This window comes from Rhipicephalus microplus, unplaced genomic scaffold (genome assembly GCF_043290135.1).
Source record: "Rhipicephalus microplus isolate Deutch F79 unplaced genomic scaffold, USDA_Rmic scaffold_56, whole genome shotgun sequence".
In the NCBI taxonomy this organism is placed as follows: domain Eukaryota; kingdom Metazoa; phylum Arthropoda; class Arachnida; order Ixodida; family Ixodidae; genus Rhipicephalus; species Rhipicephalus microplus.
The window spans coordinates 1,040,234-1,051,544 of record NW_027464629.1 but is presented as its reverse complement, the minus strand read 5'-3'; the positions used below and the strand labels follow the sequence as shown (position 1 = coordinate 1,051,544).

At 45.2% G+C, this 11,311-nt stretch overlaps 1 protein-coding gene across 1 annotated transcript; it reads right to left on the bottom strand.

The window, feature by feature from the left end:
• Positions 1-3,949: 3,949 nt before the first annotated feature.
• Positions 3,950-6,902, bottom strand: LOC142788369 (uncharacterized). The gene is made up of 2 exons (XM_075884934.1): positions 6,669-6,902; positions 3,950-4,535 (listed from the first exon to the last, which is right to left on the bottom strand). The coding sequence occupies exons 1-2, from the start codon at positions 6,700-6,702 to the stop codon at positions 3,985-3,987; spliced, it is 585 nt and encodes a 194-aa protein (XP_075741049.1). The 5' UTR covers positions 6,703-6,902; the 3' UTR covers positions 3,950-3,984.
• Positions 6,903-11,311: the final 4,409 nt, after the last annotated feature.

The following is an 11,311-nucleotide window of genomic DNA, read 5'->3' as shown; positions in this document are numbered from 1 at the left end:
CTTTTTCATTCAGCGTCCGTGCTTGTATTATATAGTATAGCAGTGGGTTGGGAAGGGCACTGATGGTGAGCAGGAGGGGAGAACGAGTATATATATAAACGAAGAGATGGAAAGAAAGAATCATATATGAAGAAAGAAAGAAGAAAATTTGAGAGAAATTAAAATAACATAAATACTGACAGAGAAGGTAGGATACAGAAATATGTTCGCTGACTGAAAACAGGGGATTTTACTAAGTTGCAAATGTCATCATTTTCTACAGCACTCTGAAATATAAAACCAGCGCTCGTTGAACATGTACGTATCACCACTTTTCACGGGGTTTCTTTGTGCAAGACATATGTTTATATTGGTACATTCAAGAACAGTTCTATCTGTTTGACTATCTGGCGCGTAGTATCCTGACTGCGCCTTTGAAGACCGTAGTGTGATGTGCCGCATATGTATACACATGTGGCACATTCGTACTGCAAGTTTTGTTTTAGCGTAATTCAATTCCCATATAACTTTAATTAGGCGACCGCAAAAGTTGCAGAAAGGTCATTTGTCTATAAAATATATCTGGCATCATTTATTTGAATTTCTTGCACGTACGTATAGCTGGCTGATATTCATCATCATCATCAGCGTGACTACGTCCACTGCAGGACAAAGGCCTCTCCCATGTTCCGCCAGTTAACACGGTCCTGTGCTTGCTGCTGCCAATTTATACCCACAAACTTCTTAATCTCATCTGCCCACCTAACCTTCTGTCTCCCCCTAACCCGCTTGCCTTCTCTGGGAATCCAGTTAGTTACCCTTAACGACTAACGGTTATCCTGTCTACGCGCTACATGCCCGTCCCATGTCCATTTCTTCTTCTTGATTTCAGCTATGATATCCTTAAAACCCGTTTGTTCCCTAATCAACTCTGCTCTCTTCTTGTCTCTTAACGTTACACCTACCATTTTTTTCCATTGCTCGCTGCGTCGTCCTCAATTTAAGCTGAACCCTCTTTGTAAGTCTCCAGGTTTCTGCTCCGTTGCTAAGTACCGGCAAGATACAGCTGTTATATACATTTCTCTTGAGGGATAGTGGCAATCTACCTGTCATAATTTGAGAGTGCTTGCCAAATGTGCTCAACCCCATTCTTATTCTTCTAGTTACTTCAATCGCGTGGTTCGGCTCCGCGGTTTTTACCTGCCCTAAGTAGACATAGTCTTTTACAAATTGAAGTGCACTATCACCTATCTCGAAGCGCTGCTCTTTTCCGAGGTTGTTGTACATTACTTTCGTTTTCTGCAGATTCAATTTAAGACCCACCTTTCTGCTCTCCTTGTCTAACTCCGTAATCATGAGTTGCAATTCGTCCCCTGAGTTACTCAGCAATGCAATGTCATCGGCGAAGCGCAGGTTACTAAGGTACTCTCCATTAACTCTTATTCATAACTGTTCCCTTCTGGGCTTCTGAAAACCCTCCTGTAAGCACGTCGTAAATAGCATTGGGGAGATTGTGTCCCCCTGCCTTACACCCTTCTTGATGGGTATTCTGTTGCTTTCTTTATGAAGCACTATGGTAGCAGTTGATCCCCTGTAGATTTCTTCCAGGATGTTTATATATACTTCATCTACGCCCTGATTTCGCAGTGTCTGCATGACGGCTGATATTTCTACTGAATCAGACGCCTTCTCGTAATCTATGAAAGCTACATATAGTGGTTGGTTATATTCTCAGCATTTCTCTATTACCTGATCGATAGTATGAATGTGGTCGATTGTTGAGTAGCCTGTTCGAAATCCTGCTTGTTCCTTTGGTTGATTGAATTTTAATTTTTTCTTCACTCTGTTAGCAATTACTTTTGTAAATAGCTTGTATACTACAGACAGCAAGCTAATCGACCTGTAATTCTTCAAGTCCTTGTCATCTCCTTTCTTATGTATTAAGATAATTCTAGCATTCTTCCAAGACTCTGGTACTCTTCCCGTCAGGAGACACCTCGTAAACAGGGTGGCTAGTTTTTCTAACACAATCTGTCCGCCATCTCTCAGCAGATCTGATGCTACCTGATCCTCACCAGCAGCTTTGCCTCTTTGCATGCTCTCCAAAGCCTTTCTGACTTCTTATATCATTACTGGTAAGTGTCGTCTGGGTTACTGCTAGTTTTTATAGTATTAATGTCGTGGTTGTCCCCGCTACTGTACAGATCTCTGTAAAACTCCTCCGCTATTTTAACTATCCTATCCATATTGGTAGTTATTTCGCCTTCTTTGTCCCATAGTGTATACATCCGATTTTTGCCTATCCCAAATTTTCTCTGCACTGCTTTGACACTTCCTCCGTTTTTCAGAGCGTGTTCAATTCTCTCCGTGTTATACCTTCTTACGTAGGATACCTTACGCCTAATAATCAACTTCCAAAGCTCTGGTAGTTCTATTTTGTTTGTTGTACTTGAGACTTTCATGATTTGACGCTTCCTAAAGAGATTCTTCGTTGTCTGAGAAAGCTTGCCAGTGTCCTGTCTAACCACCCTGCCTCCAACTTGCACTGCACACTCCGTAATGATACTCGTCAGATTATCATTCATTGTATCTACGCTAAGGTTGGTTTCCCCGCTAGGAGCCGAGTACCTGTTCTGAAGCGAGAATCTGAATTCCTGTACTTTCCCTCTCAGTGCTAGCTCATTCATTGGTTTCTTGCGTATCAGTTTCTACCGTTCCTTTCTCAAGTCTAGGTGAATTCAAGACCGTGCCATTCTATGGTCACTGCATCGTACCTTGCCAACCACTTCCACATCCTGCACGATGCCTGGGTGTGCACTCATTATAAAGTCTATTTCGTTCTTATTTTCGCCATTAGGGCTCCTCCATTTCCACTTGCGGTTTCCTCGTTTTCGGTAGAAGGTATTCAAAATTCGTAAACTATTGCGTTCTGCGAATTCTACTAGTAGCTCTCCTCTGGAGTTTCTAGTACCGATGCCATAATCTCCTACTGCCTGGTCTCCAGCCTGATTTTTCCCTACCTTTGCATTAAAGTCTCCTATCAGTGTTGTATACTGTGTTTTTACCTTACTCATTGCCGATTCCGCGTCTTCATAGAAGCTTTCAACTGAAGCGTCATCATGGCTGGATGTAGGCGCGTAAGCCTGTACCACCTTCATCTTGTATCTCTTATTCAGTTTAATTGCGATACCTACCAGCCTTTCATTAATGCTATAGTATTCCTCTATCTTGACAGCTATGTTTCTGTGAATTAGAAACCCCACTCCCAGTTCTCTTCTGTCAGCCAAGCCCCGATAGCAAAGGACGTGCCCATTCTGTAGCACCGTATAGGCCTCATCTGTCCTCCTAACCTCACTGAGCCTTATTATATCCCATTTAACACCCTCTAGCTCCTCGAATACTACAGCTAGACTTCCCTCACTAGATAAGGTTCTAGCGTTAAACGTTGCCAAGTTCAGGTTCCAATGGTGGCCTGTCCGGATCCTGATATTAAATTCCTATAAATACATGTAGATTGATGTAAGCGTGAAATTACTTTATTTCGCTCCAGGATTATGCGACACTATATATTTATCCAAAAGTCCAATGTAACGTCAATCTAACTACACAATGCGATTTCCGGAAATGTATACCTGTAACGAGTTCCTGTTGCTGTGACGGAACTTGTAACGGGAACTCGTTCCGAAATTTGGAAGGAACGAGCTTCAGTTACAGTTTTACGGGAACGTTTACAACACTGCACACGCATTATGGACACATGAACAATTAGGAAAAGAACAGATCGGAGATAACGTTGGTTTGTGAATAAGGGTCTGACTCACACAAGTGGTCGCCCTAGAAAACAAGAAAAAAATTTATATAACCCGCGATAAGTAACAAGGAAAAATTTATATAACCCGCGATAAGTAACGGTGACAAAAACTCCTTCGTTTATTTTCCATTTCATTTTTTTTAATTAGATAACCCACGTTTTGTCCCATTGCTGTAATAAAAGTAGACGCGTCATTACTCACGTAGCGGCCGCGTGAACCGAAGAGCGGCCGAAGCGACGGTTCCGCTCTGGTTTCCCCTAAACCTTCCTTTCCGACGGTTCCATTCATTCCTGTGAAGCACGAACTGCTCCCAGGCGTCACCCGCGAACACAGGTCGTTGCGTCGCATGCGTGGGCTGCAGATAGTATTCATCATGGCGCAGTCCCGATGGTCTCGCGGGTTGCTCCAACGGCAGGCGGCCCGACAGAAACTTGCTCTCTTCACCGGGGTTCGCCGATAACAGTGGGCCCACGCCAGCCGACTGCGGTCCGGACGCTGCGCTGTCGTCGGAATCTGGGTCTCCGAGCCTTGTCCACCAGGACGAAGAAGACAGGCTACCATAACTATACTCCGTCGGCTCAACAGGGATGACCCAACGAGCTCTACGCTCGGCGAGGTTAGCCACGACACGCATACACTCTAGATACGGTGGAGGTGCTTGGTTATCTCTCGAAGAATGCGGCGAAAGAAGAGGGCCAACGCCGTCGTCTCTGAAGCTCTCGTGGTTCGAAGTTCCTCCATCACCTGCACGATCGGAAGTTTTCAATCAAAATACTTTATCGCATCAATGTTTCTTATTACGCTAAAATGGCTAGCTCATCGCTGCGAGACCACGAGTTTGATTCGCCGGCGTATAGGAGGGTTGCACAGGGACGTGGCCCACGAGATGGCACCAGCATCGAAGAGGCAGCGCATCCATCTTTGTGGTCTCTCTCTCCCGGCCGCCACGGGCAAGCAGTCGCAGAACGTACTCTAACTAGTAAGTAGGTGTTCTGTGGTACACTGACGGGTGCGCGTCCGTGCGAGATTCCTGTGGTAATAGTGGTGAACTATGCCGTATTTTGTTGCCACAACCACTCCAGTAAGAAGGCTGGCCATGAGAACGCGTCTGATGTCGGCTTTTTTTTTATACCTAAAATGATTGCCAACCAATCGAAAAGGTTTGGGTGGCTCAGTTACGCTTATACTGCGTGTGCGTTAAACATTTAATTTCATTTTCGGTAAGTGTTCAAAGCCTATTCAACATCATAGAGGTTCGCTTTTGTGGTCAAAAACTTTACTTTTCGCGACGTGCTACGAAGCTTCGTTTACGTAGCAGTAGACTAACGCGCGCACTACGACCGCGATCACTGCTTATCAGCGGTATCATTCAAGTAGGTCTGGTGTGTTACTGATTTCAGTGTGTTAGTAAACCTTCAGTGATGCGGTGCGCTCTCGTTTACCCATGCATTGACGAGCCGAGCAAATAAACGGTGATATCACATTAACGTCGATCAGTTACAATGGAGACCATAAGTGATCTCTGGGTGCGCAACTGCCCGACACGCGTCTTTGTACCCTAAAGCAAAGATCATTTTTGATCGCAAGCGGCTTGGGCTAAACCACGAACGGACAATGCCAATTGTATCACCTCACATGCTCTTGCAAATGATGAAGCCCTTCCACACAAAGAATTCATGAAGCGATCCCACCGCGGTGAAAAAAAAATTATTTCATCGCGGTGAAAAAAAAATTTCACCGCGGTGAAAAAAAATTATGACTGGTTCCCTTTGCACGAAGCAAAGGGAACCAGTTAAATTTCCGACGACAACGCGGCGGCCATCTCTGAGATCTTTAACTCACTGCCGTTGAACTCATTCGCTATTCAGATAGTTGTGGGCGTCAATCAATATATAGGCTTTAAGCTCGTCCCTTGTTGCGAAGCTTGGGCCGCCAACAGAATGGTCCTTAATGTCCATGAGCTCGATGCGGGAATAACACTTCACATCACACGCACTTTCATCGCTGCTGAAGTGGAACGAGTCGATATCTGCCGCAAAGGTGAACCTTATGTTCGTAGCGATAATTCGCCGAACCTCGGAAGTCACGCGCGTAAGCTCTCAGTCGAATTTCCCCTCGTTGGTACCGTACGTAGCGGTACGCACACAACCTCTCACTGCCGCTCGCCGCTTCAAAAAGCGTGCGCCCAGACCATACTGACACGGCGCTAGAGGCAAACGCCGCCAGCGCCTCAAGCGGATGACATCACGTGCAACCCTCCTATACACTGCAGCCGCAACTTCCTTTAGGTCGAACACGTCAGCAATCTCGTGTCTCATTCCTAAACGATTCGCGGGTGCCTGTGTGATACCGCGAACGAGCCACCACCGACAATAAACGCCGAGTCGTTCTCTTCGCTTATGCTAATAATGAGAGTGTGACTGGCAATGTAACAAAACACAACACTGCTGACAACGATGCCGATCGCTGCTCTTGATGCACAGTACTGTACAGACAGCTGTTATAGGGAATGCTCGAATGAGCACTTTTCGCATTACTTTTTTTCTGTTAAAAAAAACATTGCGCGTGAAACTATAGTATTTCAAAGGAATTCAAAATGGTCAACCAGCAGTAGTGCCATAGAAATCTAAACGTGTGTTTTTTCCTAGATAGTGAGACCGGACATGCCCTGCACAGAAGTTTTCCCTTTCGCAGTAGACACGTCTGTACGTATTTGCGCATGAACGCTACAGGACTTCATTTAAATAAGACTTAATACCTAATCCGTAGAAAATTTTTACCTCACGGTTTATGAAACACGTGTTGTAGAAGCGATCGTCGCAACATGATCACAGTGATTTCAGAATTGTGAAGGCTGCCAACAGGAAAAGAACTCACCAGGGTTGACATGCACATTGTCGTTGGATGCCATGGTAGCGTTCTCGGGTTCCAGTGGAGAAGTCCCGTCAGCCTATGAGACACACGAGGGTACACGACAACAAACTATAATAATCATGACGAGATACGAGAAAATAAACGGGCGTGCATCGCAATTACTCAGCCGGCACGCTCTCTCCCGCTGTGATTTTTCCGGCGACGGATGCATTAACTCCGATAGACGAGACAACGAGAGAGAGAGAGGAGGAGAACAAAAGATATATAAAAAATATCTGGGGTTTTACGTCCAAAACCCACGATATGATTACGAGAGACGCCACACTAAAAGGCTCCGGAAATTTTGACCACCAGGTGTTCTTTAACCTGCCCTGGCATCGCACAGGACACGCGACGTTTCGCCTCCATCTTAATGCGACCGCCACAGCCGGGATATTGTGTATCCCCGACTATGGTGGCTCGACTATGGACCACGTCCCTCGCTACCACGGATTATGGCGGGGGCTGCGCCTCTTAGCCGGAGAAGGACAATGACAGAATGGGGAGCATGGCTGAAAATGAGACGCAGGTGTGCAAGTTTAGTCAGTGTCGCTGTGTAACCAGCGCGCGCGTCAGCAGCACGTCACCTCCAGAGGCGAACCAATAGCGCACGAGCAATCCTGACACAAACTTCTCACTGACACTGGCGTCCTCCTCGCACACTTTCTTTTCCCTCTTTCGTGCGATGCGGGACAAGCGACTGGGCTGCAGAAATTAGGTGCCTTTCTTCTCTTCTAACCACTACCACCACCAATTCCAACTACGCGGCCTGGATCACAGCGCCGAACTTCGGGTCAACAGCCAGACACTCTCGCCGCTAATCCACCGAGGCACACATTGAAACCCCTTTGTAGTGCTTGTGCATTGTCGCCGGAACGTGGAAGGGTGCGCAAACTTGGAATGGTGTTCTCAGAATTATTTCTGTAGGTTGGAAAACATCCCTGCATGTAGAATAAGCAAACTGACCAGCTTTTGCAGGTGTTCGCTTCACTGTAGTTCATGGTATTATCCCGACGGCATGATGTATATATATTCGCCTTGGTCGAATAAAAACAATTTCGTTTTTTTAATAAGCTTGCGCTGACCAGAGCAGTTAAGAGGTAGGTACGCAACTATATCTTCTTATGTTTTTCACGGAATGGTTAAAACTGACAGCTAGCTTTCTTTACGGCATCATTTGCCAAAATATACTGATGTCGAAAGCACATACGGTATTCTCTGCACCTATAATAATGTTTACCAAGGCGTTATTACTTTGTCCAGAACAAATAGCAAATGATCCTTTATGTCTTCCCGAAGTAGATGCACGAACAAATTTTTTCTCAATTCAGCGCTCATGTTCTACCCGTTGCCATTATGACAGGTATGACTCAATTGATAAAAGTCCGTAAATACTATAATGGCAGAGTGTTACTTCTACGGGATGCTATGCTTTAATAAGCCATGCAATTATCGCTGTAAAATGAAAACACCACGACGTGGACTTTTTTTTTCACACTGTTCAAAACCTACTTCGAACAAAGCCTGCTCAGGTTTCCTTAAATCTGAGAAAGTTAAATTTGAAAAAAGTTAGTACCCCTGTCACACTGAAGGTGTTGATGTCATCAAGTTCAAATGCCATTCTGAGAAACGAAAGTCTTTTGATCTGTGGGGGTGAAACACTGGAAAAAGTATAATGTCATTTGTTCATGATGTCGACTATTCAGAAAAAAATGGTGAGAAAAGTGGAGGAAATGAAATTTACACTGGTGAAAAAGTGAAGTTATTCCTTTTAACAACTTGCGGGAAGTCTCTATGCTAAATAAATACGCATAGAAACTGATATTGCAGAATATATGGCCACCATAAGCCAAGACGATCCGCTTAGCCAGTGGCTGCAGCCGATAAAATGAGCACAAGCAAGACGGCGTGCGCGGCCTGACGAGAAAAAAAAAAGACGGGTAAAGAAACAGACACGTCTATTTAGGTTTTCTAGAATGCAAAACAACACCACGTGATGCACACGTGGTATAGTTCGCGGTGCGACTGCAAACTTAACAAAAACCCAGAGAATTTCGCATTTGATCGCTCTAAAGCATGGTCTCGCATGCCTCCACACGTGCGAACAGCTCGCAACGGAACAGCAGTATAGCCTTTTATGAGAGAAAACGTCTCCGGCTAGGTTCATTACGCTCGTGCAGCTGATGCCATCACTGTAGATACACGTGAACATAGGCGTCTGCTTGTTTATATCATGGCCGACAGCGCCGGCGGCCAGGAGCCACTGAGGTGGTGGTGGTAGTAAATGTTTCATTCTGAAATATAACAGAGTTCCCATGTGCCTGAGTGGCAATCCCTAGTCCGGGACGCCATTAGAGATCGCCGCTGCCCAGGCGCGCGCTATCAAGGAGCGGTGTGGAGTTTAAAGAAATTTGGCAACAGCCTTCTGTACTCATGTCCTCGTTAAACTGACTTAAAAAGCAACATCAATAGTATACCCCGAGTGGTCGAAATTTGCGGAGCCCTTCACTACGGCGTCTCTCATAATCGAATGGTGGTTTTGGAACGTTAAACCCCATATATCAATCAATCAAGATCAATGACGTGTTTTAATGAATGCAGGTCAAATTTATAAAACTGAATGCCACCTTTTAAACATTGTCTGAGGTGCATACGGTGTATACGGTGCATTCGGTTTGAATGCGATGTCAAATGTGTTTCTCAAGCTCATTCGATTAACTACGTCATTCACTGCTGATGGCATTATATATATCTCTGTAGCCGCCACGTAATGTAACTAAATGCGATTTTTATTCCATTCAAATGGCATTAAAACGCCCAGTGTCATTTCAACAAAGGACATGCAGCGGACATAACATAATTTGACCTGCGTGCTGCCACACGACGAAAACAGATGCCATCTTGAAATGATGACCATGACCTTAGGCCTCTTGAGCCATGGCCTTAGGAGAAATAAAGATATATTAAAACTTGCATCTACAACGCGTGCGTTCACAGAAATATTTTTATGGGTAAAAATGCACTCCTAGAATATAAACATCGCTGTTTTACGTGACTTGTCAGAGCTGCGCTAGGGTTAGCTGCGCGGCACACTTGAAAACCAACGTGACCGACAATATGACGGGGCTCGAGTAGAGTGAACTGAAGCTGACTGACTTTCCAGCTGCAGATATGAGCCGGCAGTAGCGATTTCGTTAACCTTGGTCACAATGACAAGCACAATAGGACAATCAACATTCGCGATACAACAAAACGTAAATAAAACAGTTTTTTTTTATTAGAAGCTCTCGCGCGTGCTACTGTCATCCAGCCAGTAATAAGTTGATCTAGTAAGGAATAAAATATTTACAAATTATAAGGTTAACAGCCATCTCCCTAAACGTCCCTTGCACAGAGACTACTCATTCGGTCCCAGAAATCAAATGCGAGTGTTTTCCGGTAACTCATTCGACAGAAAATATTTTTTTTTCATCAAATGGCATTAGTTTTCCCTTGTGACAGCAAATAAACCACATTACTAACGAATTTTACTGTTTATTTCTAGCATGGCAGCAATGTCAGAGCACGGCCGGTAGGAAGACATGTCCTCCTACGTGCATCCATTCTGGCCGAGCTCAGAGTTGGCAGGGGAACGTGAAGACGCGTCGGTTTGTGAAAATAGATGTGTTCGTGTATCCCATGTGAACGAGAAAAACGTCTTGTGTGGTGAAATACACTCTGCGGACGAGACTTGTTGTTGAAAAACAGCCTTACGAGGCAGCCGCCCTACAAATTTTCGGAAGTGACGGAGGCAACTCGCTGTTAAAAACGTGAGTGTGGTAGTGTCTGCATCAGAAATCAACACAGGATGTCGCACATCTCTAAGCAAGCGCTTTTCGAAAAGTTAATTCGAGCGCGAAAACTAGACACGATCACTCACACAGGCACACACCCATGCATCAAACACACACAGCGCATGCATGGGCGTGTGCATGTGTGAGTGATCGTGTCTAGTTTTCGCGCTCGAATTAACTTTTCGAAATGCTCTAACAATTAGCCCAACAACAAGTTCTAAGTAAGCGGGCACGCTCGCAAGATACTGCACTCGTTACGGCCTGAAACACGAACGCTTTGAAACCTCGTGGTTGCGAATCGTACGCGATCAACGTCGATTTGATCGCGTGCTATAGCTGAATAAAGGCTAACTCCGAATCCAATTGTTCGCAGTCCATCAACACGTCCCGAACCGTGGCGCACATAGTCGCAGACTCGCAGCTTATATACGCAGATTCTATCGAGGAACGCCACATGCAAGTGCAAGCAAAACAAGTCATATCGCTACAAACAGTGACAATAACCGCCATGCCAAACGGGAAAGCACCATCACAAACGAATGAAAGACAGGCTTACCTCGCGAGCTCAAAAAAAGGTACCGCAAGGAAGTCCTCAAGAGCTCACGTGTCTGCTGGCATGTCTCCGTGTTGTCATTCAAATAGACGAGTGACTGTGCTTCTTTGGAGCACCCTTGCGCCCTCTTGTATCTTTTTGCTTGATTACTGCAACGTAGTAGTGTGCCTCGCCGAGAGGTGGATACCACCAGGAAACAAGGACACCAGATGGGGTAGCAC

Bases quoted from the DNA above. Each gene is read 5' to 3' on its own strand.
- LOC142788369 (XM_075884934.1), bottom strand. From the start codon at position 6,702: ATGGCATCCAACGACAATGTGCATGTCAACCCTG. The intron at 4,536-6,668 runs GTGAGTTCTTTT...CCGATCGTGCAG, and splicing joins CAATGTGCATGTCAACCCTG to GTGATGGAGGAACTTCGAAC.